Source organism: Syngnathus leptorhynchus, chromosome 6 (genome assembly GCF_054491065.1).
Source record: "Syngnathus leptorhynchus isolate UIUO chromosome 6, UIUO_Slep, whole genome shotgun sequence".
Lineage (NCBI taxonomy): Eukaryota > Metazoa > Chordata > Actinopteri > Syngnathiformes > Syngnathidae > Syngnathus > Syngnathus leptorhynchus.
Window position 1 is genome coordinate 3,814,995 of NC_141200.1, and position 22,417 is coordinate 3,837,411.

The 22,417-nt window shown below is 41.1% G+C and overlaps 3 protein-coding genes across 8 annotated transcripts; 2 read left to right on the forward strand and 1 right to left on the reverse strand.

Moving 5' to 3' along the window:
• The first annotated feature begins 156 nt into the window (after positions 1-156).
• Positions 157-4,246, forward strand: alx1 (ALX homeobox 1). Its single transcript, XM_085914815.1, has 4 exons — positions 157-358; positions 468-724; positions 2,132-2,260; positions 2,573-4,246. Exons 1-4 carry the CDS (start codon positions 157-159, stop codon positions 2,900-2,902), a joined length of 918 nt encoding a protein of 305 aa, XP_085770941.1. The 3' UTR covers positions 2,903-4,246.
• A 1,092-nt stretch (positions 4,247-5,338) lies between these two features.
• Positions 5,339-21,963, forward strand: nts (neurotensin). Of its 6 annotated transcripts, none has more exons than XM_085914967.1 (8): positions 5,339-5,476; positions 5,571-5,684; positions 5,773-5,951; positions 19,358-19,465; positions 20,087-20,158; positions 20,850-20,902; positions 21,038-21,316; positions 21,641-21,963. In XM_085914967.1, the coding sequence occupies exons 3-8, from the start codon at positions 5,828-5,830 to the stop codon at positions 21,785-21,787; spliced, it is 783 nt and encodes a 260-aa protein (XP_085771093.1). In that variant the 5' UTR covers positions 5,339-5,476; positions 5,571-5,684; positions 5,773-5,827; the 3' UTR covers positions 21,788-21,963. The 6 variants fall into 6 exon arrangements, with proteins under 6 accessions (XP_085771093.1, XP_085771096.1, XP_085771095.1 ...); XM_085914970.1 differs by having other exon boundaries at positions 5,369-5,476; positions 5,643-5,684; XM_085914969.1 differs by having other exon boundaries at positions 5,375-5,476; positions 5,612-5,684.
• Positions 13,959-19,357, reverse strand: rassf9 (Ras association domain family member 9). The gene is made up of 2 exons (XM_085914966.1): positions 19,231-19,357; positions 13,959-16,141 (listed from the first exon to the last, which is right to left on the reverse strand). The coding sequence occupies exons 1-2, from the start codon at positions 19,275-19,277 to the stop codon at positions 14,974-14,976; spliced, it is 1,215 nt and encodes a 404-aa protein (XP_085771092.1). The 5' UTR covers positions 19,278-19,357; the 3' UTR covers positions 13,959-14,973.
• Positions 21,964-22,417: the final 454 nt, after the last annotated feature.

Sequence of the window (22,417 nt, forward strand, 5' to 3'; positions counted from 1 at the left end):
TTCGGTTCTGTGTGGACTGGGCCGTCGGTAGGAGGAGTTCTGGGGGAGAGTAGAGAGGGAGTGTGGTTGTTGTTGATGTCTGTGTGCGAGAGGGGGAGGCAGGGGGGGCGTCTTGGAAGACTTTCCGGGGGTCTATAAAGTCGTACCGCCACTGTGATGACCGCTGCACTCACAATGATGATGATGGACTTCATGGAGGACAAGTTCGGCCTGAAGAACCAGGCCATGAAGGCCGCGGACTACTTCATGGAGCCGGCTATGGAGAGTCTGGATAGCGGCGTCTACTTTGCCAAGTCTCCCCCGAAATGCGCGCAGGCCTTTGGCGATCACCGCGTCTCCCCTCGCTCAGACCAGCACGGTAAATTCACAAATAAAATCATTTATTGTTATGATATGAGTCAATGTGTAAAAATAATTCAATTTTTTGTTCTTGGTATGTATTTTTAAAATTCTCCGGTGATTCTCAGGCGGTTACGGCGCAGCCAAAGCGGAGGAACTGCCCGGCTCGGCGGCGTCATGTTGCCGCGGCGACGATGCGGACGAGTCGATGGCGGACAAGGGCGACGACAAGGTGACGAGCAGCAAGAAGCGACGCCACCGGACCACCTTCAGCAGCGCGCAGCTCGATGAGTTGGAGAAGGTCTTCCAGAAGACGCACTACCCGGACGTGTATGTGCGCGAGCAGCTGGCCACCAGGACCGAGCTGACCGAGGCCAGGGTGCAGGTACGCGCGCTCACGTACGCACGCGTGCACGTATGCTATTCATTTTGCACTATATTGAAGGATTCTCAAAGGAAAAACACAAAGAGAATCTCAAGAAATAAAAAAAAAGTTTATTGTTTGTGTTGCATGAGATATGCCGTACACATTTTGTTCGCAGACCTAGCAAAAGTAAATTTAAATCAAATTAGACTCAAAACAAGACATACAATTAAGGTTTTCCAAACTTGTCAAAATAAATGACAATTTTAGCTACATACTTTTCAGTCTTTTTTTTAATTTGTTAATTTTATTTTGTTTAGTGTGTAACACATTTTGTCAAGCCTCGCCAAACACAAAAATCCTATTTTTAGTTATTTATTTTCAATGTTTTTTTCAATTAAATAATTATTTTCCCCCAAAAAATTTTCAATGTCTTTTCAATTGCTTTATTTAAAAAAAAAAAAAAGATTATCCTGTGTTTACATTTGATGTGTAACTCAGAACAAACTTTCCAATATATTTTTCCGTGTCCTTTTAATTGAATGGTCTTTTTTAAATAATACTTATTATTTGCCTGCAGGACATGTAATTCAAAATAAGGTAACATGTCGAAAGAAATAACAATTATAACAAGATGTTTGTAAATGTCTTTAAAAAGTTACTTAAAAAAGACTAGTCTTGTTTTCACAGTAATTTGTAACAAATGCAGTCAAGCTTCTCTGGACATGCTAAAAGAAATTTATGTAAATTATACACAGCAGTCAAGGAGCATTTATTAGGAATATGTATTAATATTATTGGCATGTTTGACATATAACTCAAAACAAATGTTGCCAAGTTTCTCCAAACTATTCAAAACAAAATTCAGTGACATATTTTTAATTTCTTGTCAATTCAAGTGTTACTTTCTTTATTGTTAAAATGATTTGTCAAGTTTTAGTGTGATTATTATTATCATTGCCGTGTCATGTAGAAAAACAAACGCTGTGAAGGAATCTTAATTTTGAGCTGCATGTGTCGCTCGGTCTCCATTAAAATGCCAATTTCTTTTGTTTTTGGTCATATTACGAAAGATCGTTGCTTTGCGATTGTAAACATGATGACTTCATTGTTGGTTTTTTTTTTTTTTTTACCCATGATTATCTTTCATACGCTATATAAATTAAGTTGTATTGTTTTGTATATCTTTAAACTGTAATTCAAAACACAATGAAGCTCCTCCAAACGTCCCAAAGAAGTCCTAACTCTATTTAGACATATTTCTGAGTGTCTCAAGATGTTTTTAAAGTCTTATTATTGTGATTGGCACGATTGTCCTACATTGAGCCAAATGACATTCAGAAGAAATTGTACAACATGTATATGTTTTTTGTTTTGTATATTATGAGTTTAATATTATTGTTGCGCACGTGTGTGTGTGTGTGTCAGGTGTGGTTCCAGAACAGAAGAGCCAAATGGAGGAAGCGGGAACGTTACGGACAAATCCAACAAGCTAAAAGCCACTTTGCCTCCGCCTACGACTTGTCTGTATTGCCTCGCACCGACAGTTACGGGCAGGTACGCATGTCCAACGCTGACATTTTTAATACACTAGAAAAATAATAACATCCACCGCATATTGTGACTTGCCAATTACAGATGTCACAGCAAATGGAATAAATGACATTTGGATCATTTGAAGCAAATGTTGAAACAGTAAAAAAGAGATGTTTTTAATTTACAACTTTGATTGTCAATAATGGTGCGGTTAGAAGCAGAAGCAACACAAATACAAACATGATTTTTTTTTTCTTTGATTGTAAATTTGGATTGATTGCCCAACTCTTGAATCCATCGGAATGATGAACCGAATTTTGTCCTCCGCCGCAGATCCCAAACAACTTGTGGTCCAGTGCCCCTCCAGCAGGTCCCGTGGTGTCCCCCTGCATGCTACCCCGCGGTTCGCCCCCCTGCGTGGCCTCCTACTCCCCGCGCTCGGCCTCTTCCGCCGCCGGGGAACACGGCTACTTCTCCAACCAGCAGAACCAGTTCGGCCATGTTTCCCTCAACAACTTCTGCGCCGACCCGCTTCTCTCGCCGGCCGCCAACGGCCACCACGCCTTCGAAACCAAGCCTGAGTTTGAGAGGCGCTCGTCCAGCATTGCCGTGCTGCGCATGAAGGCGAAGGAGCACGCCGCTAACATCTCCTGGGCTATGTGATCCCACTTCTAGACCCAAAGACACTTCTCAAACCAGAGAAACATTTTTGAAGCTCAGGAGTGATGTTGGCTCATGTTAAGGCACAACGGTTGGGCTCACAAAACACACTCCCATCTTTTAATGGTCACATGTTGACCTACTTCTAGAACCAAAGAAACATTTACCAACTAGAACCAAAAAAAAAAAAAAACCACCCAGGGCTCAAGATTCAGGTGGACTCCAGTTATCGCACAGGAAGGAAATATAAAAAAACATGTTGACAGTGTTTGGACATGCTGATACTCTTTTCTACAACTTGGTTACTTCTGGAACCAAAGAAACTTTGACCCACTTCTAGAGCCAAGGAATGATGTGGAACCAACTTAACACACATGAAGGAAATAGTTATTGCACATGAATGCAATAAAAACAAACAAAAAAAAACACTGTTGTGATACCACGTTTGGACCCTTGGAATGCACCCGCGTGTTTACATGGTCGCATGCTGACTCGCTTCGAGAGCCGATTGCCGATTTAACTTTGATCCACTTCTAGAACCGAACGAAACACTTTTGAGACTCTGGGGTGATGAAGACTAGTTAACGCAATAAAATTCCACTGCCAGAGTTTGGAGACGGATGTGATACCACAATTGGACACAATGAGCTGCTTCTAGAAACTAAGGAAGAATTTTGAGAAGGATGTGCACTCAAGGCACACGAGAATGAAATAAAAGACACCACTTGTGATTGGAGGCAGATGAGATCACACGTCTGGACTCACGGAGTGCGCCGTGTGTTTTTGCCGCAACTTGAATTAAAAACATGGACCTGCTTCTGGAAACAAACAAACACGGTTCCACTTCTGAGGTATAAACAAAACCTGTTTCTTGTTTCTGTAAAAATATACTGGCCAACCTCTGGAACCAAAGAAACATTAACCTGCTTCTGCTTCTTAAAAAAAAACAAAAAAAACTTGTCTGCTTCTGCGGGGGGGGAAAAGTGCATTTGTGGGAGAAAAAAAAATCTAAATTGTGTTCCATTTTTATCACAACAAAAACAAAAACATTCGCCTTTGGACCTCCCACCCGTGACCTCCCAAATACTGACCTACTTCTTCAACCAAAGAAATGCTACCTACATCTAGATTAGAACAAAACAAATGAAAAGAAAAACCCAAAGGAACAAACAAAAAAACAAAAAACGTATTGGTCATTTTCAGGATTTCAGACTATCTTTCAAATGATGAATGACATGTTTGCTCTTCCTCCAGGGCTGAAGTTGAGCAAACTATTTTCACAACTTTGTGGCATCTTTTTCTGCTTTTAGGCTGACCTGGCCTGAGTGTCAATCGCGCAACAGAACTCTGGATATGTGATGTTAATATTCCTGTGCCAAAGTGAAATAAATGCCAATGACTTCATCCCAAATGTGCGTGATTGTTACATCAGCCAAGGAGGGGTGGTTGCAGGAAGTCGAAGAAATAATGTGCGTGTTTGTGCGGGGGGGGGTCTACGAGCTCGTCAGTACACTTTAAGTCCGCTAGATGGCAGCAGAGCAGTGGCTATTGTTTTGTGGTGTTTCTCAAACTTTTCACACCATGTTCACTTGAAGAAATCCTGAATACTTATCTCATAATAGAGTTCTAACATGACTTGTATCCAGTATAACATTCAAGTAAGTGAAAGCTTCATTTTTTCCTGAATTCCTTAAAAAAATATGGGATTTATATAGTGGCAAAAAATACCTCAGGAAAAATACACTTTGTATCTGAAAAACAAAAATTAAATAACAGTATGACGTTTTTGGACACATTATTACATTATAGTACATATGTGTCGTCAGCACAAAAACTGAATGTAGACTTTGCTCCCCTCTGCTGGCGGGGAAACGCAACAGCATTGAGCCATTTGAAACCTTTTCATTCATTCCTCATTACTGCAAGATTAGACTGTATTAACTTGACATCTTCTGTTATCCCATACCTACTAATATACAATATATTGTTACTTCATGAAAGTATAATTACCTCAAATACGTGAGCGCTGATTGAGCTAATGCATAATGAAATAAAAGCTTGCGGTGTCTTGCTGTTGAATTTACATGATCATGAAAATGAAGACGGAAACTGATATACTTCAAATTTAAGTGCATTTAAATTAGCTCACAAAAGACATGAAATTGTACACGTATCATACAATGTCCATGATACACACGGACAAAGCTTTTTCAAATGAAAGAATGAAAAAAAAGTCTTAATAACCGCAGGAACACTTGAATGTGAAAAAAATAGTTTGTACGGCGACCTTGAGTGCCTTGAAAGGTGCCTTATAAATAAAATGTATTATTATTATTATTATTATGAGTAAAAAGTATTTTCCACTACCACATCATTTAAGTAAATACGTGTATTGTGTGAGACGAAAAGTACTCAATTTGGTCAGTAGAGGGCGGTGTAATCCGCGCTTTATTCTAATTCACCTGCGACGGTCATTCAGAGCGCATGCACGGAGCCGCCATTTTCCACATTGTCGTAGAGAACTGGCGAACTACTGACGTCGGCCAGCGTCCGTGTTGTTTTAACCTGGTTTTCCAAGTGGGTAAATCTTTATAAATCATTTGATAATGTCCGTAAATGTTTGAGTACTTTGCTTTCGCTGCTTTATATCAACCTCTTGTGTGTTTCCTAGCAGTGAACATTGACGTCATCTACTTGTTTTAAATGTTAAAGTTACAACGAAATGGTGTGATTGTCTCCGAAGGTTGTACAACAAACTATTAAGTGTGCCATCATTTTTGTTCAGGTCTGTTTTAAGATCCAATTCAAAATCATTGTTTGAATGTCATAGATTAATTTTTATTGATTACTTTTGTATTTACTTTACTTTCCAGGAGCTGACAATGTCCACGTGTGGCCTCCATGTGCGTTTCCCTCTTATGATCAATAATGAGACGGTCTCGCTGCGTGGCTTGCATCATCATTATTACCATCATCATGGAGGTACATACAAGATGTGGACATAGGACAAGAGCACGCTCTTCTGAAGACCAAAAACTCCAGCTGAGACTTGGCAAGCTAGCAACTGACAAACACAAATACAAACACCACACACCAAAAATCATATTTCCTCTATGTGTGCGATTATCGTATGCAGGTTCAGTCGTAGTGATCAAATCAATTTCATAAAAATTACTGCAACATAGTTTGAACTTAAACAGCATGTCTATATCCTCAGGACTTGATTCGCTTGTTTGAGGTTTGTTGTTTTTATTTTTAGTCCTTGTTCTTCCTGACGTTGTTGTGTGATGAAGATTGTGATGAAGTCAAAGCTGATGGTGATGACTCATCAAAAGCTGTTTTTGCACAACCAACCCGACATTAACGCAACCAAACAGAAAGAAATTCTTCTTTCACGGTTTAACTAATGTGCTCCACGCGATTATACACCTTACATTCTTTGCTTCTTACGTAATATACAGTTTTCTAAATCACATTTGTAGTGGGAAAACATTCATTTGGAAGTTAGATCAACTGACTTTATTCCACTGAGTTGCAGAAGAATATATATTAAAATAAACTGTATACTTCGTGTCTTAAGATGTAGGTCGTAAGACTTTTAGGTTCAGAATATCCTTGCGACAAATCATGATTAGTTCTTGCTTCAGGACAGTCAATTTAGAAATGTAATAATTTGATTTGGTTTGCTTGAATCAACATCAGTTTTCTGATTTTAGTCCTTTTTTTTTTTTTTGTTAACCCCCCCCCCCCACGTACGTGTCCAGAGTAGGTGTGATGTTAAGACAGAGCGTGCGTCATGGTGCTGCCAGAGAAAGCACTTACCAGTCCATGGAAGCCACTCGCGGGTCGCTTAATGGTCACCTTGTTCATCATCATAGCGCAACCCACCCATGACACTGAAAAGCATCAGCCGACTGACTTTATTTGGTCGCCGTACACCAAGAAGCAAACAAATATTGCTGAAGGAAAGTAGAGAAACCCTTTCAAACGGAAATATTGACATTTTTGAAATGGAAAAGATCATTTAAGTCCGGAAATGTGGAGTATTTTAATCAAATTTTCTCTAATGTCTTCATGTAACCATTAGTGCCTGTATTAATCTTGCACCACGTCCTCACCCAAATCAAAATCAATAGAAATCTCCCTGTCCTTTCACCTCTATTAGAGAATCAATCGAGTTATGGTTATAAAGTTATGATATGATTTTATCATTTTTCCATCAGCGGCATGAAAAGGCTTAATTGCATCACGTGACCCTTGAACTCATCCTGTCGTGATTTCTTTATGTGAATGTAACAAAATGTCAGGAGTGTTGCATTCAATGACCATTGTCACGATGACTGAATAAGAAAAATATAAAGCCAAATTATGAATATTTCAATTTCATATCTTAACTTGGCAGCTTTTATGATTCCAAAGAGAATTAAAAAAAAACACACAATATGTCCTTATGTACATTATAAATTTCTGATGTGTTAACAGTGTGTTTTAGTGGCACACGTGTTTGCGTAGTGTGTAGAGAAGTATAACCATAGGATGGATGAGCAAGCGAGCCATCGCCACAACGCAATTATGCGTCACTCAGATAAGGTTAATGCCCCCCCCCCCCCCCCCCGCACTGCGCTCGCTGAAGGTCAAACGTATTCATTGCCTCTTTTCAAAATGCACCACACTTGGCTAAATGTGCTAGCCTTCTAACCCCTAAACTGCCTCTGATGGCATTTTGATGCCACTCGAGCAATCGGTCACTTAGGTTGGAAACATAAAAAAAAAACAAAAAAAAACGTCTGTATGTTCACTATTTGCTTAATGTTGAATTTGATGAAAAAATGAATTGCGCTGTTGTTGTTTAACCAACAAGGTCACCGCTGAAGCGTGTATCGAAGAGCTAAAAATGCGCCTATAGACGTGACCATACAGCTAACAAGTGTGAGGGTGAGGAGAACGGACCCCTGTGGGACTCCGCAGAGACATGGTGGTGTTTGTTCTTTCTAATAAGATCAGCAGAAGCATCACCATAATCATAATCATGTCTGCAAGGGTGTGTGTGTGTGTTTGTGTGCGAACGAGCGAGCGCTGGCAGACAAAGACCTCATCACACGGCACAGATGTGCGCCTTATGTAAAGCGCTTGTGTTAATTGTGGCTAATTGGTAAAACAGCCGAAGAAAACACTCAGGCTCATTAAGGCCTCACAGGCTGCTCATTCAAATATGCGCATATTGATAAATGTTGATCTATATGGAGGGAGGTAGGTTGTGGCCATCGTTAAACCTTCACTAACTATAACTTAAGTCACATTTGAACATTCTTTATTGCCATGCAAGTGGAAAAGAAGAATTACGCACATCAGAGTGAAAAATTGCTTGTTAACACAGATTATAATTCCATTGTATTGGTCAAAAGAAAATTGGTTTTACACTCTGAACATTTTTGACATTCCCAACTGTTCGACAAGTGTGAAAAGAAGTTACGATGGAACTTTTAAATGAAAGGCAATAAAAAGCTAAAGAAAAAGAAGTTGTTTCAAATGAAAATTGGACTCCATGATTTCAAACGTGTTCTGAAGTGTGTATCATGTTACATTACTGATTAGCCAAGTAAATCAAATGAACACCTTCATAGGATGGACTGCAACATTATATCCACGTTGCCTCTTTTATTTATTCTACTCAATTAAATTTAATTGGATTGTCACTCAAAGGGAAGGCAGCATTAAAGAAAAAAATATTAGCTTTTGATCATAAAATGACGTCAACATAAAAATGTAACCTGACAGCTTTTCATAGTGACTATCAAATTGTTACGTTCCGACATGTAGCTTCGGTATAGTAGTAAGTGTAATATTTATTAGCGCAGCCTAGAGGACTGGAGGGCCCATAACATTTTTTTTTTTTTCCCTGCTGCTGTCATTGACTGCAATCACATTAGTTTGTAATTGTTTTGTAAAGACAGGGTGACTCGTACAAAAAAATTTCCTGGAGAAAGGAGTTAAAGTAGAAGCGAACATTTCAGTGCACCCAAGCGAACTCTTCTTCCTCGTTGGTTTCTTCGCGCTTTGTCATGGTGCGTCACGCACCAGCAACCGAGCGAAAGGAGCCCCGATTTACGCTTAACGCCCGATTAGCATGTTAAGTGATCCTAAACGTGGTTGCTAACCTGCCGTCACGCTGTCACGCGTACATTAGCTTCGCTTAACAGCAGAGACAAAGACAAAAGTATCGGGACGCAAACCATCAGAGTTCCTAAGTGTGTTTTTAGCTCATCTCTTTTCACACTAGCATGGCAGTTCGTAGAGAGCTTTTGCTTCTTCCTTGAATCATCAAGTCTTCTTTTTCTTCTTCTTGAATATCCATTACACTACTGACACTTGGCAGCCACATGAGTTTATCGTGCAATTGTGTTTGCACATCACGTTGCAGCCCCCGGGCTTCAGACCAGGAGAATTGGCTTCAAAGGATGGGTGGGAAGGGGGGGGGGAGGGGGTTTTGTGGAAGGGATTTGGGGAAGGGGGACGGGAGAGGCATCCAAACAAGAAACCACAGAGACTTGTAATCCTTCTGAGCCACTAAGAGGCTAACAACAGTATCGCACACGCACACGCACACGCACACACACACACACACACACACACACACACACACACACACACACACACACACACACACACACACACACACACACACACACACACACACACAAAAGAGTTGAAAAAGTTGCCTTCATGTTACAACAAAATCCCTCCCTGCATTGCTGGTTCACCATGTCGATCGAACTGGACTTGTCTTCAGTGCTCCAGTTAGATTTGTTTACTCATTAGAAATAAATTTATTCATAAAAAATGTAGAATTTAAAAATAAAAATTGTATCCGTTTTTACACTTTAAATTTGACTTTTATTTCGAGTAGTGATTGGTGATATCAACGTGTCTTTGTTAGCCGAGTCACACTGTTGGCTAACACCACGACTAATATAATGGCTAACATTGCAAGCGACACTGTAGCAAACGCCTTGGTGAACATTGTGGCCACAACGGCAAGCCGTGATGTTCCATGATTTTAGCAAAGATCATCTGTGTGCCAGCGCGAGTGTGTGTGCGCAGCTGGCCAACGCGGTGGTGAGTGGCTGACGTGATGTCCTGACGGGCACAGGGAGCACCTGTTTGCTTTGCTTGTGCACGAAGGCGGGAGGGCACGCAGGGTCTTGACCCGTCATTAAGGTGGAAGCATCTGGACGCAACACACACTCACTCACATTGATGGTAGGCTTGACCGAACAGGAAACGCCCTCCATTGTTCTCGACAGCTAGTGAAGCCAGCCCCACTACAGGATTGTTCTTAGAATGTTATTTTACATCATAAATAATAATCTTCATAATATGCATTCATCCATCCATCAATCCCCCCAAAAATCTTGTGGACTAACTATAAACATCAAGCACTCTTATATAATTTTCTATAACAACCTCTATTTAAGAACTCCAGATTAAAGCTTCCCTGTAACGTCACGCCGCGTCTGTAGAAGCTCACTTCAATGTCAAGACAACAACTGAATAATTTCATAATTGTGTAAATAGCACCTAACTTGATAGCTTAAGTAGTGGCATTGAGTGTGTGTGTCTGAGCTCCAAGAATTGTTTGGTTAAATCAAATTTGCTGGAAATTCAAAACGGACTGGTCAGGAACATAAATTTCACAAAGGTTTGAGTTGAATTGAAAAGTGTGTTTGACATTTGCTTTTAGTCCCTGTGCGGTTCTCGGCTAATGAAAACGGCGCCGCTGAAAAAGGTTATGTTAATATTCTATTGATACACAGCGTAAAATGTCAAAAAAAAGTAGGGGAAAGTATTGATAAAAACCTCCATTGATGTAGACAATTAGTATATGTTAGTTAATGGTATTATTAACGACATAGTTCCCTCTAATGTAAGCTATTAGCCGCGAGCCATGTTTAGCAGTTACGCTAGTGATGATATTTACAAGATTTAACCTACAGCATTAGCTAAATTGTTAGCCTTATTTTTAGCTACTACAATTTCAATGATGAAAGCTACGATATAAGACATGATGCTAACAATTACATTCGCGATTGTGTTTGCCATTAGCTACAGTGATAGCTAATTTTGTTCACGCCAATCAATAAGAGACTAAAACACATATGAATGAAGCCTGGACAATTCGGGACCATAAATAAAAACGTTTACCTGTCATGACTTCATTTGCCACTGTCAAAATATTTTATTGACAGCCCTTTGAGCTGAAAAACAATTTCTGGATGAATTTTTCTTTAAGTGCAAAAAAAAATTGAATTTCAACGTGCCGCTTGAACTTTGCCTTAAGAGCTGATGGAGTGAGACGGGACTCAATCGTTTTCTTCCAGAGAGACTAGAGTGTGAAAAGTCACTCAAGTGATTGACAGGAAGTTATTCCAAAGTAAATCATATATGAGAGTAATATGATCGGCCTGCAGTATGATGTGTTGATTATCAAATGAAGTAAATCTGATTATGTTCACATGCCGCAGCTACTAATCTCATTTAAGGATGCAATAGGGATGCCCAAGACAATTAAACAATTTAATCACATTATCACCATTTGCATGAATTGTACATTTTTACACACACTTGAGTGGCATAGTAGCTAATGTTTCGTCTCACACAGTAGCTAAATCATTATCATCCGAACCAAAAGTAGAATAAAAAGCAGATTTATTTTTCTGTTCTTTCTTTCAGACGTTTCTGGAGCACTTTGGCTTACTTTGCTGTGTCTTAAACATCTTTTCAAATTGTCCTTTAAGACTTTTCGACTCAACATTTTACTGTTGAGGTTACACTAAGGTTATGGTGTTTGTGTGTGTGTGTGTGTGTGTGTGTGTGTGTGTGTGTGTGTGTGTGTGTGTGTGTGTGTGTGTGTGTGTGTGTGTGTGTGTGTCCTTCTTCATAATGAGTGCCGACCTTTCTTTGCACAAACACGCTGCTTCCTGCTTGCACTTCCTTTGCTGCTTCTGAGCAGCTCCAGTCGGCTGCTGATCAAAATCAATAAAGTTCTTGCTTTGACATTTGCTAGAGGTAAAAATCTTTTATGTCACTCGTTTACAAAAGGATGTGAGCTACAGCACCGAACTAAAAGCTTGATGCCTACCAAACAAACTGACTGTTCAGCAACCGTTGGAGATTTATGCTAGTTTTATTCCAAACGACACAATTTGTGGGGGGGAGATATTTATTGTAGTCTTATTTTACTAATATGCCCAACGTCTGAAGATTGACAGTCGTGTGTAGGCATGTTTTTAAAATTGAGACCTTTTACGAGATTTTCTCACACGTTTTGTATTAGTCTTAACAATAACAATCATAAAATACGTGTCAGTGTGTGTTTGTGTCCGTGAGTGAGACGAAACTACAAGGTCATCACACAGGCCTGTTAGCTTGCTACCTTTCACATTCCTTTTGGCTTTCCTTTTAGATGGGAAAGCTGACGGGAAACACACATAGTGCAAGGCGGGAGGGAGGAATGTGTCTCTCTTTGTGCCGATGTAAATCTGGATTCCCCCCCCCCCTCGCCCAACCCACACCACCCCTGCCTGTCACGGCAAAGACCAGCACAGAAAGTTGTTTATTCAGAATTGACTTCATTCACGATGGCGTATTTATGGTAAAGAGGCTATTTGTTTTGCGGGAATTGGATTGAACTGCAGCAAGAAGAATGCAGATGCAAAAGCAGGAGGGAGATGAGTATTCCTTAAGTTGTCATGGCAACATAGGGTAAAAAAACACAACGGGCTTTGACGTGTGCCAATTGTCTGGCTTCCACCGGAGAGTCAGTCTTGTTTACGTAAAGCTGGGATTTCATTTAACGATTTTCCCAGCCTCAGACTAAAATGTGAAAGTCAGAAGACGTTTTGGAGTTTTACCACTCATGTCAACTCGGTTGTTTCGTGCAAAGTTGATAATCTCATCCTTTTAAATTTTTACGTTCTTTTATAAACATCTCGCAATGGCGATAGTTGTATTAATTTATTATTATATTATTTGTTTAATCCAATCCTGTGGTACACCGACAGGTAAGCTACATTTTAGCACATTTGCATTCAGGCCTTAGCATTGGTACATCATCATGGCGGCCATTTTTAAATTTTTCATTGAAATAGACTTCAGTGTGGATGCTTTCATTTCTTTTTACCGTATTAATACCAAATAACAAACACACACTAGCTAGCTTGGCAGTTGCTACCTTCAAGTAATGGCCAGACTCGACAAAAACAAGCATTGTTAACCTAAAACGGGCCATTAACTGTGACATTTCTATGATATTATCGTTAAATGTTAAGATAACAGTGCCTTATTTGGCAAAGCTTTTAAAAGTCAGCAAAAGGCTTTCGAGGCTTCGGCTAATGGTAACCTCGGAGTGATATATATCCGAATGTAGCTGTAATATGCCTTAATGTTAGCGTCACTGCGTCTGAGCACATACTAATATCTTCGACCTTTTCTTTAATGATAGGCCGTATGCCTCGTTCATACTTTGAAATACAAGAGATGTATCCCACATGTACGTCAACTTCAGAACACTTAATTTGAACTCCCAAGCACTTCATATAATTGTTGTTTTGGAGGTTTTTCTGGCCTTGTTGGAGGTCTACGTAAGTCGTACAGTACCCTGGAGCTAGAAGAGATATCATCTATTTCTCAGCCTTTAAAGCTGCCAGTGACAACACACACACACACACACACTTGTAGGTGTACTGCTTCTGTAGTGCCATTTTATTGCCTCTTGGGCCGTTTGATGAAATGATTCACGCTTGTTTGATGCGCTGCCAATTATCCGCGAGGCCCTCGAACGTGTCGGACGTGTCTCAGCTTGCGGAGCTTGAACTCTGATGTGACACCACCGCACAGCTGGCGTCTTAATTGGACCTCTTTATGCTGCGGACAAGCGGTGGCGGAGCACGAGATGATGGAGGGAGTGTGCATAAAATAGATACCGTCCCCAAGCCCCCCCCCACCCCGACCCGTCTTACTTGAGTACAAAGCAGTCAGTCAGTCCAACGTTTGACGAGAAGACTTTTTTTTTTTTTTTTTTGCCCTGGAGATCATTCTCTCTGATTATATGTTACACCCGACACCCCCAAGTCAGATCCCGAAAAAAAAGACGCAAAGGCAGTAGTACGGAGACACTTTTAGACTGCAACACACATTCCGTAATCTGATAGGTTCCATGACTTCATCATTGTCAGGTGTTACACAAGAAAATTGTCCCTCGTTCTCTGTCGGTGACATTTACGTAAGAATTGAGACAGAGGGGAAAAGATGGTAAATTAGGCTTGAGAGTTTATGGTACTTCAAACAACAACAATGTATTTAACCAATTTCATGCTCCTTTTTATATTGCCCATTAAAGACAGAAATATTCCACCACAAATTCAATAGGTGTCACATTTTCATCTGTTTATTATAAAAGCCTGAATGGACATTTCAACTTCATTGGCGTGGAATAAAATTGCAGGATAAATAAATATATCATGTTTGTACAACTGTAGTGTGTTTGTGTGTCTTGAGATTTACAAAGCATAGTGGATACAATATAGAAACAAACAAGCATATATACAATTGTGTCAATTATAAACTGATATAAATCTCATATACACAGTGCATCTCAGTGACTTTTAATAAAAATATTAAAAAAAACACTGTAAAAGGACATTCTTAAGTGCAGTATGGCTTTGAAATAGAAGTATGAAATTACTGTATCTACATTCAGCCCTTCTGGATTGGTGATTCAGTCAGTGTAGTCTCTAGATGGTGTTGGAAATATTTTAAACTTCTCTTTCCAGTGGTAGAGACATTGGGACGTTTTTATGTATGTCCGTGTTCAATAATAAGTGACTTTCTTTCGAGGTTTGGTCTCGCTTGTAGGAGAAACATTACATTCTTTGTTTCCAGACACCTTGAAATGTTCATGTCCCGATGTCTACAAACATCCTATAAACGTCCGTGTCCAGACATTCTTTACACATCCAGTCCAGTGGTAGACACATCCTTCAATTCTGTATCCAGTCATCTTCAAAAGTAGTTCTTTAGACGTCCGTGTCCAACGGTGGAGGGAAGTCCAGGCCGGGGGACAGTGAGTCCTGGCTGTGTGTGGAGCTAATACCGGTGTCCGAGTCCGTATCCGTCATGTCCGTGGGGAATGTGACGTGTTTGACCGCGGCGGCCTCATTTCTCACCTTTGCGATTCCGCCGGTGATCTCCTGGGCGTCATCGCTCATTTGCAGCGATCTGAGCTCAGCGGCCAACTGCCAGCACTCTTGATCCCTGGAGAGCCAGGTGGCCTCAGAGCAGCGGATTTGCTTGTCTACCTCAGCCGCCTGGCTATGTAGGGACACGCCGGCCAGGTAGCTGCGCCTTAGCTCCGCTTGCATTCTTTCCAGCTCAGCCAAGAGCGACTCGTCGGCCTCCGTGGGGGTCCAGGGTACGGCTGAGGCGCCTTCCGGCTCGCAACCCGCAGCCATCCTCTGCTCGGCGTCTATGTCCCGACAGAGCTGTACTATGAGGGCCTGCTGTCTATGGACCTGAAGGTCCAGCTTCTGGACATCGTCACTAGCTTGCAACAGCTTGTCAAGCTCCTCCGAGTCCAACGCCGAAGCTTCCAACTCTCCATGGTGGTCTTCCTTCCCTTGAAACTGTTTTAACTCCACTTCCAGATCCTCCATGCGTTGGATCTGCTCTCGAATGGTTTGGTCCTGGTTGAGGATGAGTTGAACCATGCGATCAATTTCCTCAGTACTGTCAGATGTCTTGCTCTCCTTGTGGATTTTCTCCAGCTTTCGGAAGGCTTTCCTCACTACGCGTTTCTGTTTTTCCGCAGGAAGAGCCTGAGGGTTCCTAGAATATCGACTTCGGTTCTTTGTAGGCTTCATAGCGCGCTGAGGTACAACATCGCTGCTTTTGACTAGGACAAACTGAATCAAGGGTCTCTGGTCCCCCCAGGCATACCACAGCCTTAGGATTCTGCTGAGGGGCGGCAACACCCTCTCGAAACCCTTGTAACGCTCCACCAGACTGAAGTCTTTGGGCTCTCCGTGGAGGAGTCGCTTGCTCTCCGGGACGGATTTGTGATCCTCCAGTAATGCGTGAACCACGTCGGCACAAGTGGTGTGCTTGGTCACGCCGCAGACCACCTTCTCCTCATTGCATACCGTCACCTGGATCTCCTTCCCAGCGATGGACTCGCTGTCCTTTGTCCTGGGGAAGATAGGAACAGTACCGTGAATGTGTTTTCATAACAGATAATGAACCAATCTTTTTTTTTTTTTTTAGTACAGCTGTCTTTTGTGACACTAGTTTAAGCATTTGGCGAAGAGCTCAAAAAGTAGGAAACGACATTCTTTCATAGACTTCTCATTATCCTATTCGGCTATATTACTCATCCTCTCTTGCTATTTAACCCCTCATTACTTTCTCATCTGGACTGTGACAACCGACCGGTAACCGATTTTTTCAAATACATATATGCCATCTCTGTGGCTAATAGGTCAACGCTAATGTAGCGTTGCTAATTGACATGACTAAGTGACACAGACGTCCAACTTGTGGGAGCGGGTAATCGAATAAGACGTTCCGATTGGATTTGTGGAGCCGTGCTTAGTATCCGCATGGCGGGTGAAATGTTTGCGTCATCTCTGTTAATGTCATAGCAATGTTAGTTAATCCCATTTTATTATTTTGGTGAACTCCATTGGCAAGCTAAACAGCTTCTAGCAGGCTGGGCTTTTATAGGCAGTGTGAAAGGGGGGGGGGGGGCTTTATGCAGGCTGATGTAAAGTCTTTACAACAGAAACACAATAGAGTGAATGTCAGGTGTTCCACTTTTCACTTTTTCAATGAAGCCCCAATTACTGTAAGACTCGTGGGAGGTCAAAGTCGCGCTCACTTGACGGATTTGGATGATTTGTTTTTCAAATACGTCACTCAGCTATTTGCTCTGAGGGTCCACGTAACCATTAACTCCCATTGTTGCATTCCTGCCACATTCCAGACAACTTGTTCTCCGTTTCCACTTAAAACAGACACTTTGAATCCTCGAAGGAAACTAAACAGATAGATGCAAGGCTTACTTGATGAAGACGCTATCTGTTTTTTTTTATTTATTATTTGCTCATTGTAAATAAATAACGGCATATGATTAAGGGGGGGAAAAAAAGTCTGATATTTTGTTTACTTTCGAAAGGGAACAGCTTGTACTGGATGACATCACAATCCAGTTCATAGTTCAAGTGATGTTATGCTGAAAGTGCATCTGGTAAATGATCAAAGTCATCAATGGTGTCAAACAGTATAAAAGTTACCACGATGAAGTAATATTGTGAACACACAGGTGGATAAACATAACAGATCAGGAAGAGAATACAGCGTGTTCTTGTGTGTGTTGCGGGGAAGCACCTGCATTTGTCCCAAGGCACAATCACCACTTCCTGTGCCAGACAGGAAGTACAAAAATGGCCCTAGCCTCTTTCTTTTCCATCTACTCTGTGCGTAATCTGGCAAGCGCGTGGCTAAGGCATTTGATCAGGGGCCCGGTGGCCACCTTGAATTTTGGGACAACTCCCGTACGGCCAGTCCAACTAAAGGCAGATTGCTTCCATCCTCCCATTCCATGAAAATACATTTTTTTGGCTATCATCCAAAATGTGCACGCCTTAACAAAGCCACATGGCATCCCCATCATGTAAAAGGTGATAATTGGTTTACTACATAAGAGGTTAAGTGACATGTTAAAACTTGACACCCCTCTCCCGTCTTTTATTCCCTATCTGAAACTCAACGTATACAATTCACACAGATGACAAAATGTGACAGGCAGTGGGAAAGTGGTTGAAGGAGCTTTGATGTTTTAGGATAAAAAAAAAAAAAAAAAAAACATGGGTAAACATTCGCCTGCGTAGCGGAAAAGAAAAACACGGGCGGCGTTTCCTGTCGGTGGGCTTATCTGGGTGTGGAATAAGGGAAATAACATCATCTTTATCTGCGGGATGAGTCGCTCGCACTTGTGATGTGCGGACAGAGACACAACACGACTCTTCCCCCTCCTTATCTAACAACAACAAGCACGACACAACCTTCACACACGCTCTGCGACGTTTGGAACCAAGGGGGACCGACCGCCTTTCAATTAAATCCAATTCAGAACCAGCTGAGGCTTTAGCCGCTGCCCTCATCTAGTCAAGAACCCCGATGGATCACTCCAGACCACTTGAAACGAGCTTTTGGCTGCATTTTTCTGGGGGTGGTATACTGATTTCACACACTTCTTCCAAAGACGTATCTTCGACAAAATAGACATGAAAAAAGGAGCGTGAGCTACTTGAGCAAATTGCGGTTGCGGATTCAAGGAGAGGTGATGACAGTGGCGGGCGGCTTTCAAGATGTAGAAAAGGAGGGAAAAATAAGGCTCATGCACCTTTTGAAGGTAATCACAGCTCGGATACATACGCACAGCTCTGTGCAAACATTGCGTGAATGTAAATGTCACTGGGGAAACCGTATGTGACCAACGCATACATTAAAATCAAATGGTCACTTGAAATAGCATGAAATCACACTCAAAGTTTTCCTATTCAAATACAAATTATTTCAGAATTACATACACATGTATGGATTTTAATGGAATATTCAATACATTTATGTCAATCCTTCCCCATTGAAATGATATAATAATTGTTGGTCTACATGTTGCTCCACCATTTGTGTTCAAAGATCTATTAAAACATGGCGACCGACACCAATGCTATTCGTTACCTCTTCTATGGCGTTTGCCATTATGAGTTAGCATCGTGCTAGTAGACTTGAAGGCAAAGTATGTGCTTGTTTAAACACTCATATAAATAATTTTGTTTTATGTTTTGTTGCACCGTTGTTCATATATGTTTTCATAATTTTAAGTACAGTAGGATATATAAAAGAATAATCGATACATATTTTAATGGATTTTTGCAGGCATTTAATGCCATTTAGTAGCAGGGACAAAACAAAAAACTATTAAAAGTTAATTAAATGAAAAATAAAGGACATTCGCAACAAAGGTATATAGTGCACTTGTCAATTGTATTTAAAAACAATTAGGCCTTGTTTTCTTTCAAAAACGACTTGCGCTGACCCACTCGTATCACTTTTAGTTAATGGCATTGCCAATTTGAACACTTTAAAGCACATTACATGCCTGACCTGGTTTACTCTCGCACGGAAACTCCCACCCAAAAGCCCCCCACCTCACCCCACAGAGACAATGTAATGTAAACCCCCCTGAAGGGGTTCACAGGGTGGTTTTGAATTACCTGTTTTTCAGACGAGCTTTCAGGAAATTCTTCCCGAATGGAGCCATTGCAGTCGGAACAAGTTCCTCACAAGCACCACGACGCACACTTGTGAAACTGAACTAAAAGTTCCCTCTTGTCCCGTCAGGAACTCAAAAGGAGGAGGAGGAGGAGAGGAAGGAGGAGGAGGAGGAAGCAACAGTGGGATGTTTTACTGGTACAACACTGCCACCTTACACCTGCGTGGTCAGCATAGGTACTGCAACACTGCGTCCACCTGTTGAAGAAATTACTTAACCATTTACATACTGTCTGTGTAAGAATATCGTAAATGTCATTCTAACATCTTGAAATTTGATATTATTCCCCTCAGGTGAGCCAAAATACTGTACACAAAAATAAAAACGTCATTTCAGTTGTCTTGCACCATCAGCCAGCACATTCGAGACACTTATGGAGATAAGCGCTATAAAAAGGATGAGTCTATATTCAGGTGTGAATGAATCATCAACACATCTGCAGTGATGCTTGGGTGAGGAGTAAAATCAACAAGACCACCCCATCATATTTGATGTCCCATAATATCATGACACTCAGGAAAAAAAGAAATTCATGACGGCAGAATGACGCGTGATGACACATCTGGATGAAGACATGATGGTGGAGGGGGAGGGTGTGGGTCTCGGCTCTTATATAGCGGAGGCTCACATCCAAGTGTTCCTCAGCAGCAGCAGAAGAAGCAGCAAGGAAGTCTCCTGAAAAAGTTTCACCTCTATGGACTAAAAAGCTTCCTTCCTCTCTTTGGTTCACATCTGGGGATTGCATTTTCTTTTCTTTAGATATTTCAGTCCCTGCTTTTTTTGTTTGTTTGTCTAAGGTGCCGATATGCAAGCTCACTTGGCTTGTGTGCTGCTGTTGCTGTGTTTCACCTGCAGTGGGCTGTGTTTGGGTAAGAAGCACCCAGACAATGAAATGCTCACTTTGGATTGACATGCACCTGTTTGATTATTCACGCCGAGAGCCGTTCCTAATATTTAGGCCTGAACCAAAAGTCTGTGTGACGCAGTGTGTGACAGATAACCTCGGGGAATTTTTTTTTTTATTGAATGTCATTCGTTAGTGTACCTAATCTAGTGTCCTGAATGCCAAAATAAAGATAATGACGATAACAATTGACATCTAAAATATTAATTCAGTGCAATTTTCTATGATGTGTCTGCTCTTTGAAAACACAGAGAAAAAGTAAACATTAAAAACCTCATGATTTAACTTTTTTTTTTTTTCAGGGCTGATTTATTTTCCAGTATTGTGTTGTGCATGCTGAATTATAGAATTTCACTTTCACTGGCTAGCTACACCTGAACCTTGGAAGTTGTTTTTGAATATGTATTTAAATTTGTACCAAAAATATTTTCTTCTGGCATGATTATGATTACTGTTAATTATACAACAAATAAGTAGGATTTATCATTTCAGGAGAGAGTATTTTCAAATGGTAAATGGACTTTGCATAGAACTTAATACCTCTGGTATATTTTTGTTGTTTGTATCACTACTCCTACTACCATTCAAAAGTTGCAAGTGTACCTAATGTTTTGTCCTGTGCCCATGTTTCAATGTATTAATAACTTCTTTTGCAGACATGGAGCAGGAACTTGGAGAACAACTCCTGAGCAGCCTGTTTGCTTCCAAGGTACGACAACGTTCTCCACCAAAAAAAGCCAACAGAATAATCAAGCTTTTTTTTTTTAACCCTCTCACAACCTCAGCAGCACTCCACTCTACTCTGTTATTCAATATGATCACCTTTTTGCTGATCCTGAAACAGCTGAAACAGGCGAGCAAGCAGAGCGCCCCCTACTGGAGGCTATCGCTGAACAACCTGTGCCGGCTGGCTGGCGGGCTGCTGCTCGGCGAGGAAGCGGAGGAGGCGGGTTGGTGGAGGAGGAGTGGCGAGGAGGCTGAAGAGGAGGAGGAGGAGGAAGATGAAGACGAGGAAGGGGAACAGCAGATGATGATGAGGAGGGAGTGGAGCAATCAGAGGCTGGAGGACCTTTATAACCTGCAGCACATCTGCAGAGCGCTGCTGCACAGTCGCCAGGGCAGGGTGAGTTATTGTGATGTTCACTTCTGACACCTAGCGGTGAATGCATGAAGTACTGTGCAGATTTTTGTTTGCACTGGTAAGCAATGTTACCACCAACTTGCCACAGTTACCTTGAAAAAGTAACTTAGTTACATTATTGATCACTTAGTTTTAAAACTAATTGAATTGTTTCTTTAACAGTATATTTAACAAAGAGGGTCTTATGAAAATTAAAGCCAGTCTTTCTTGACTTAAATACTTTTAAATTTTTTTTTTTTTTTTTTATGTTTTCATCTGCCATGGCAACAAAACCTTGCTAATTACACTGCTCCTTTCTCTCGACAGTTACGTCACGACTCCAGAGAGTACGCTGCGGAAAATGGCGGCGACGCTCCGCTCAAGCGCAAGTCGCCATACATCCTCAAAAGACAAGCCACTCACGTTTCCAAGTCTCGAAGGCCGTACATCTTGAAACGGAGTGAAATTTACTGAGCAGTTGCCGCCGCCCTTCTCCTTCTACTGCCACCCACCCCTTCGTATGCTGCAACCAACTTTTTCCCGCTCCGCCGCGCCTCTCAACGAGATAAAAAGTTGAGCATCACATTGAATGAAAAGCTCTATTTCTTTATTGACACTTTACTTTGGGTTGTTTGTGTACATCATTAAAGTATCAAGGTAAAAAAAACGGTCTCATTTATTTTAATGATACAAAAGTATGATGGACATCAAGGCTAAAAAAAGTAAAGCTGTTAAAGATTTCTTCACTTAGCCAACAATATTTGGATAAGTGAATGGAGATTGATTTTCGACTTTTTTCTTTGTGACTCAAGTCGTCTCCCCTCAGCTGTCTAATGGGGGGGTGGGCTCTGCTCCATGGGTCAATTTTAGGGCCCTTGCTTTATTCCATTGCTTTCCTTCCATTGCCATGCTGTTGATTGATTTATGTGCTGATAAAGAAGAAATTAGCATTCTCCATTAAACCTTAATCATAAAATGATTATAGCTTGAAAACATTAAAATTGGATGGCCTTGTGCTGTTGAAATTTTAATGAAACGTAAACAGAATTAATGGATTAAAAATATGCTTCTAAAGTGACACAAAACATGCAAAGTAAATGGGAC